Source organism: Otolemur garnettii, unplaced genomic scaffold, assembly GCF_000181295.1.
Source record: "Otolemur garnettii isolate 467f Iridium unplaced genomic scaffold, OtoGar3 scaffold00020, whole genome shotgun sequence".
Classification (NCBI taxonomy): domain Eukaryota; kingdom Metazoa; phylum Chordata; class Mammalia; order Primates; family Galagidae; genus Otolemur; species Otolemur garnettii.
In genome coordinates this window covers 4,327,891-4,335,541 of record NW_003852415.1, presented here as the reverse complement: position 1 = coordinate 4,335,541, position 7,651 = coordinate 4,327,891, and the positions used below count along the sequence as shown (strand labels likewise).

Here is a 7,651-nt window from a genome sequence, read left to right as displayed (position 1 = left end):
CCAAGGTGTCACAGCTCACAGCAACTTCCAGCTCTTGGGCTTAGGTGATTCTCTTGCCTCAGCCTCCCAAGTAGCTGGGACTACAGGCGCCTGCCACAAAGCCTGGCTATTTTTTTGTGGCAATTTGGCTGGGGCCAGGTTGGAACCCACCACCCTTGGTATATGGGGCTGGCACCCTACTTGCTGAGCACAGGCACCGCCCAGGAAAATCTACCTTTTTAGTGATATATCTGAATTCCTGTAAGGGCTGGCAACCTGATTACACATTATCAAGGAATATATAGTAGAACCTATGCAAGTTGACCACCCAGTGGACTGTAAAAAACTGGTCAGCATATGGAAGTGGTCAACATAAGGAACTAGGCCTATTGTACTAATACGTACATGTGGTGCATGTCCAGTCTATGAAAATTAGATCAACTTAAGGAGGTGGTCAATGTAGGGTCAACTATGGAGATTCTACTAATATTCACAAAATGTGAACATGACATACCTATTTCCTTTGCTTCTGAGAATGGTTGTATTACATATTTAAATTGAGTATATTCGGTTTGTATTGTAAAGCATTTTCAGTTAGTAACTTCTTATTTCAAAATAGGTCAAAACTGCAGAGAAATGAAAATCGGGATATCAGTGAAGTCATTGCTCTTGGTGTGCCCAATCCTCGGACTTCCAATGAAGTTCAGTATGACCAAAGGCTCTTCAACCAATCCAAGGTATAGTGAGTTTAGAACAATATCTCATGTGTTTCTGTGACTACCTATCCTTAGATAAAAGAAAATTATCTGAGATTTGGATCAGCCTAAGGTTTGCCAGTATGATGACAGAAGTAAATGGAAGTTGTTTGTTGTAACTTAAGACACAAGTAAGATGAAATAGTTATGATTGTGACCTCCAAACAGTTGGCTAAAATTTGGGACACTAAGAGAAAAATCAAAGAAATTAGGTGGTAAAACTTGGTTTTATAGGTTCCATTGTAAAGTCTTTTGTTTCTAAAACGGCCCATGTCCTACAAAAGTACCTCTTGGATTATTTTTTTGGTTGAATATCAGATTTTTTTTTTAATGTTGTAGAAACATACGAAGTTAGAAATCTTTAAAAATGAAGCTGTAAAACTAAAGTACTAGACTGATTGTCAGCAAATCTGATCTCTAGTGCCATTTGTCATTAACTAACTAGGACATTTTAGGCCTGGAAGAAATACCTTTGTATTTTAATTCATTTAATACTGATCTAACTATACATAAGTCAGTAAGATCCAAAGATAGATGCATGTAGAAAAAAACGCAAGTATAGTCTAACGGGGGGCGAGGGGCACGGTGGGGGTTAGGAGGGAGGGTGATTGGCAGGATCTCACCTAATGTGCACAATGTGAGGTGCTCAGCATGCCACCTGAGTGAAGGGCTCAACTACAACTTGAACTTTACCTTTACCTAAACATTTATACTTTCATATTAATCTGAAATTTTTTTAAAAAAGTAAAAACTTTTAAACATAAAGAATAGGTGCATTTTGCCGTCAAAGAATCCACAATCTGCTGGAGAAGGCAACCAGACAAATGTGTGTGTATGTGTTTATATGTCAGACAACAAGACTATAGAAGTTCTAGTTCTCTACGTCATAGTATAATTATGACTTTGATTTTTAAGGAAGATTTGAAGGTAGTATTTGAGTAAGCCCTTTTAAGTAATAATTAAGGGCTTTTTATATTCCTGGCATAATTCTCAGTCTTTTACTTGTATTATCTCAATCTTTAAAAAAACCCTATGAAGTCATACTATTCTATTGTTTAGATAAGGAAATTGAAACAGACATTTAGCTAGTAACTGATGGAATTAAGATTCAAATTTGGAAGAAATGAAATAGTGAAAGATATTAACAAATAGAAGAACATATCATGCTTCTGGCTGGGAAGAATCATCATTGTCAAATGTCTGTATTTCACAAAGCAATCTACAGATGCAGTGCAGTCCCCATTAAAATACTATCATCAGGCTCAGCGCCTGTAGCTCAAGTGGCTAAGGTGCCAGCCACATACACCTAACGTGGTGGGTTCGAATCCAGCCTAAGCCCGCCAAAACAACAATGACGGCTGCACAAAAAATAGCCAGGCAGTGTGGCAGGTGCCTGTGGTCCCAGCTACTTGGGAGGTGGAGGCAGGAGACTCGCTTGAGCCCAGGAGTTGGAGGTTGCTGTGAGCTGTGATGTCACAGCACTCTACCCAGGGGGATAGCTTGAGGCTCTGTCTCAAAAATAAAAAAAATTAAAAAAGAATACTTCTGTGGGAATTGCAACAACAAAAATAAATATCAAACTGAAAAGCTTCTGTACAGGTAAGGAAACAACCAAAGCAAAGAGACTACCTACAGAATGGGAAAAGGTATTTGCATATTATGAATTGGACAAAAGCTTGATAACTAGAATCTACAGAGAACTCAAACTAATCAACAAAAAAAGAACTAACAATCCCATCTATCACTGGGCAAGAAACATGAATAGAACCTTCTCTAAAGACAGACGAATGGATAACAAATATGAAAAAATGCACATTGCCCCTAATCATTAGAGGAATGTAATTCAAAACTAGCAAGATATCACCTAACCCCAGTTAGAGTGGCCCACATCACAAAGTCTCAAAGCTGGAGATGCTGGTGTTGATGTGGAGAAGGGAACACTTTTACGCTGCTGATGGGACTGCAAAGTAATATAGCCTTTTTGGAAGGAAGTATGGAGAATCCTCAAAGAACTCAAATTAGACCTCCCATTTGATCCTGTAGTCCCATTACTAGACAACTACCCAGAAGAAAAAAAATCATTTTATCATAAGAACATTTGCACTAAACTGTTTATCGCAGCTCAATTTACAGTTGCCAAATTGTGGAGAAAACCTAAATGCCCACCAATCCAGGAATGTATTAACAACCTGTGGTACATGTATACCATGGAATACTATTCAGCCATTAAAAAAATAAGAGACTTTACAGCTTTTGTATTAACCAGAAAACCCCCATATACCCAAGGCAATTCTTAGTAATAAAAACAAATCCTGGGGTATCACTTCAAATTTGGAAGGAAAGAAATAGAAGATATTAACAAATGGAACAACATACCATGTTCCTGGTGGAACACATTCTTCTTAGTAAAGCATCACAAGAATGGAGAAGCAGAATCCAATGTACTCAATTCTAATATGAAGGCAGTAGATGATCCAATACAAAGTGAGGGGTAGGAGAATGAGGGAGCAGAGATAGGAGAGGCAAATAGGGGGGTCATGGTGTAGGGCACACCTCTTGAGGATGGGATACAATTATAAGAGGGACTTTATCCAAGAAATGTAATGTAATTCTTTGTACCCTCAATGAATCCCAAACAATAAAATAATAAAATGCCAGATGGAATCTAAGCCAATTATAAATTACACAGTACAAATGAAGATAGCACCACTTACTAGTAAAAGCCTAAGGAAATATACTTTTGACTTGGTTTAAACACACACAAAAATCTAAATTTTTGATTGAGTTAGTAAAACAGAGATTATGGGGACTATTTATTTCCAAATAACAAAAAGTATATTAAAAAAAGAAAGAAAAGATTCAAACTTCGATGTCTTTATTATTCCAAAGCTTTGTTCTTAACCACAATTCAATGGCAACTTACCAGCCTAAGCAAAGGGATAAAAGTTCCACATAGGCTCGGCACCTGTAGTACAGTGGTTACGGCACCAGCCACATACACTGAGGGTGGTGGATGCGAACCCAGCCCAGGCCAGCTAAACAACTGCAACAAAAAATAGCTGGGCACTGTGGCAGGCGCCTGTAATCCCAGCTACTTGGGAGGCTGAGGCAAGAGAATCACTGGAGCCCAATAGTTTGAAGTTGCTGTGAGCTGTGCCAACACAGCACTCTACCAAGGGTGACATAGTGAGACTCTGTCTCAAAAAAGGAAAAAAAAGTTCCACATAAAAGTTACAATGTAAATTTTTCCATGTTTCCTTACTTAACATGGAGAGTATCATAATTGCTATTAATAGTGATATCCATAGGCAGTTAAGGAGTATAACGTTATTTTTTGCTGTAAATGCATCATTGCAATGTTTTACAGTTCTTTATCTTTTTTGCCACTACGTCTATACAGATTGAAATTGTGAAGTTCCTCCTTAAAGTAGTACCTCACAATTCTAATGACTAATTAAACTTGGTAATGACTTAACCATATTAAATCTAAGCCTCTGGGTAAGGACCCAAAATTGATAAAAACAAAAGTTTTTATGAGCTCCATGAGTTTAATGAAGACCTTTTTAAATTGTTTAGTTCATGTTGTTGAAAATGTGAACTATAAAGGAGCAAGGGCTTATTCTTCCTAGGAATGTTACCAGATTCAGTTTTTAATAAAAATATTATATGCATCTTTAAATTTTTATCATTTTTTCCACAGGGCATGGACAGTGGGTTTGCAGGTGGCGAAGATGAAATTTACAATGTTTATGATCAAGCATGGAGAGGTGGTAAAGATATGGCCCAGAGTATTTATAGGCCCAGTAAAAATCTGGACAAGGATATGTATGGTGATGACCTAGAAGCCAAACTAAAGACCAACAGGTACCAAGTCAGGCAACTCAAATCACTTTTCAGGGTTTACACCAGTGAAAACAGTATTTCATAGTCCTTTCTCTTTTTCCCTAGATTTGTACCGGACAAGGAGTTTTCTGGTTCAGACCGTAGGCAGAGAGGCAGAGAAGGACCAGTTCAGTTTGAGGAAGATCCTTTCGGCTTGGACAAGTTTTTAGAAGAAGCTAAACAGCATGGTGGCTCTAAAAGACCCTCAGATAGCAGCCGCCCCAAGGAACATGAGCATGAAGGCAAGAAAAGGAGGAAGGAGTAGGAACATGTCTCTTCAGAGTGAATGAACTATTATCCAAAACCCTAATGATGCAATTTGTTAGGGGAACATTTTGTAAATGGTCAGGATAAAAACCAAATCTGGGTGCCAGATCCCAGCAGTACTTTTTATTATGGGAGAAAGGGGGAAATAGAAAAATCTACTTTGAATTAGTTTTTCTAAAGAGTGGTTGGTTTGTGCTTCTCCTACCTTTCGGCATTTATAGAACATATTGCCCCACATACAAAGTTAAGACCACTTCCTTTTGTGTGACATCAGTAGTATGGGGCTAATATTTTGTGTACAAACAACTGCTTATGAATAAAGTTACCGCAACCATGATGAGTAGAAGGACATTCACATGTTGGAACTGTTCTGCCAAATGACTTTTCCCCCCTATTGTGCTGTTTTAATTTCAAGTGGGGAAAGTAAGCTCTTGCTTGGTACAACTGTTGTTTCAAATAAAACCATTTAGACGTAATTCTCAGTTAACTTTATTTACAAGTATAATAATAGTCTTAATCTTTCTCTTCATCTGATGTTTGGTACTCTGGCAAAACTTTTGATCTTGGAGCTTCAACCTGGAGCTGAAAAAAAGTCAAATAAGCATTGTAAGGGAAAAGCAATGTAAGCAAAAACTTTAAAAATTACCATTCTGCCTCAGCGCCTGTGGCTCAAGTGGCTAAGGCGCCAGCCACATACACCCAAGGTGGTGGGTTCGAATCCAGCCCAGGCCTGCCAAACAACAATGACAGCTGCAACCAAAAAATAGCTGGGTGCTGTGGCAGGCACCTGTGGTCCCAGCTACTTGGGAGGCAGAGGCAGGAGACTCGCTTGAGCCCAGGAATTAGAGGTTGCTGTGAGCTGTGATGCAATGGCACTCTACCCAGGGGGATAGCTTGAGGTTCTGTCTTCTAAGATTGATTTTTTTTTCCAGTTTTTGGCCAGGCCAGTTTGAACCCACCATCTCTGGTATATGGGGCCGGCACCCTTCTCCTTTGAGCCACAGGCACTGCCCAAGATTGCCTTTTTATTACACAGTCAGTACCAGAAATTCAAGCAGTTGCTGTGTTCCTTGTTCTTAGCACTCCCTAAACTCCTATTAAAAGTTATGTCGGCTCGACACCTGTGGCTCAAGCGGCTAAGGCGCCAGCCACATACACCTAAGGTGGTGGGTTCGAATCCAGCCCAGGCCTGCCAAACAACAATGACAGCTGCAACCAAAAAATAGCTGGGCGTTGTGGTGGGCGCCTGTGGTCCCAGCTACTTGGGAGGCTGAGACAGGAGACTCGCTTGAGCCCAGGAGTTGGAGGTTGCTGTGAGCAGCAAAGCCATGGCACTCTACCCAGGGGGACAGCTTGAGGCTCTGTCTCAAAAAAAAAAAAAAAAAAGTTACGTCAATTTGACCCAAGATCACTTAGTAAGTGGGAAAGCCAGGATTTTTTTACCAATTTGCCTGACTTGAAAGCAGACTGCTGTTTCCTCTGTTCTGTGTTACATTACCTTGCTACCCATTAAATGGTCCTTATGTACTTCCTTCTCCAGACCTTAGAAAACTGGACACTATCTCCACCACGCTATAACAATCTTAGGCAGTTTCAGTTGGTTATAAAAGCTTTTAAGGGTCCCTGCCATTCCATACTTCTGACCTATGTGATATACAGAAAGCTCATTGTCGTATAATACAGAAACATTTACCTTTACTCCATCAATGATATGATTTTCCTGTTGTAGTGCATTCTGCAGTTCTTCCTCTGTAGAAAATTGAACCAAACCCAAACCTCTATGAAAGCCCGTCTCTTTGTCCTAAGAATTTTAAATATAGGAAGGTTAGTCATGATCTCCTAAAAGTTCCCACGAGCTCCAATCAAACTACCAACTTTTTCATCTGCAAAATCAGCTGATTGACATTAACAAATGCCAATAACCTTGATTTAGTACATGTTTACCCCTCTGAGATGCTCAAAGCTAAATCCCTGTTAAACTTAACTCTCCATCTGCTTTTCTGCCATTAGAGAAGATAAGGCAATGACTTTCTGTTATTCTAGCTACAAACCACACAAGCAGTAGTAACCCAGGGAAATTTTGATTACTATTCTTACTTCTAACCTCGTTGCTATAAACTAGAAAATAAAGCCTTAAAACCTACCATATTAGGGTAGCGCCTGTGGCTCAAAGGAGTAAGGCACCAGCCCTGTATGCCGGAGGTGGTGGGTTCAAACCCAGCCCCGGCAAAAAACTGCAAAAAAAAGAAAAAAACCTACCATATTATATGCTTATTTCTGAGACTTCTCATCACTGCCACTATCATCATCACATGTTCCTCATTTTAAAAACTGGAAAGAACTATCTTTAATCTAGTTCCAAACTTCTGGTTGCTTTAAATAATTTTGCTACTTTCCCTTGTACAAAAGGCAGAGTGCTTCTCATTCAACCTATCCATCACAAATGGAAAAGAGCTTCTAGTATATGAATGTACTCTACCCCTCCCGGCCTGCAATAAAGGGCAGATGCCGTGATATTCAGTGTAGATGACCATTTCTCATTAGTCTCATTACTAAGTTATGCTGTGCAAAACCCCCAATGTTTAGAAACTAACTTTATGAGGATTAACATAGAATGCAGGAAGTTTCTAGGAGATATCTCAATGATCCATTCCCTTACCTCTTATAGATGACAATTTCTTTTTTTTTTTTTTTTTTTTTGAGACAGAGCCTCAAGCTGTCCCCCTGGGTAGAGTGCCGTGGCATTACAGCTCACAGCAACCTCCAAC

General features: G+C 39.4%; 2 protein-coding genes across 2 annotated transcripts in view; one reads left to right on the top strand and one right to left on the bottom strand.

Annotated features, from left to right (window-relative positions):
- SNW1 (SNW domain containing 1) overlaps positions 1 to 5,355 on the top strand; it is a 39,438-nt gene extending 34,083 nt beyond the window's left edge. The window contains exons 12-14 of the mRNA XM_003786948.2: positions 599 to 716; positions 4,435 to 4,598; positions 4,683 to 5,355. Coding sequence (XP_003786996.1) covers positions 599 to 716; positions 4,435 to 4,598; positions 4,683 to 4,881 — 481 coding nt within the window. The 3' untranslated portion in view covers positions 4,882 to 5,355. The remainder of the gene's footprint in view (positions 1 to 598; positions 717 to 4,434; positions 4,599 to 4,682) is intronic.
- Position 5,356: 1 nt separating this feature from the next.
- The window catches only part of SLIRP (SRA stem-loop interacting RNA binding protein), a 12,281-nt gene continuing 9,986 nt past the window's right edge, over positions 5,357 to 7,651 (bottom strand). Inside the window, exons 3-4 of the mRNA XM_003787067.3 lie at positions 6,577 to 6,684; positions 5,357 to 5,465 (exon numbers count right to left, since the gene is read on the bottom strand). Of these exons, the coding sequence (XP_003787115.1) occupies positions 5,397 to 5,465; positions 6,577 to 6,684 (177 nt within the window). The 3' untranslated portion in view covers positions 5,357 to 5,396. The remainder of the gene's footprint in view (positions 5,466 to 6,576; positions 6,685 to 7,651) is intronic.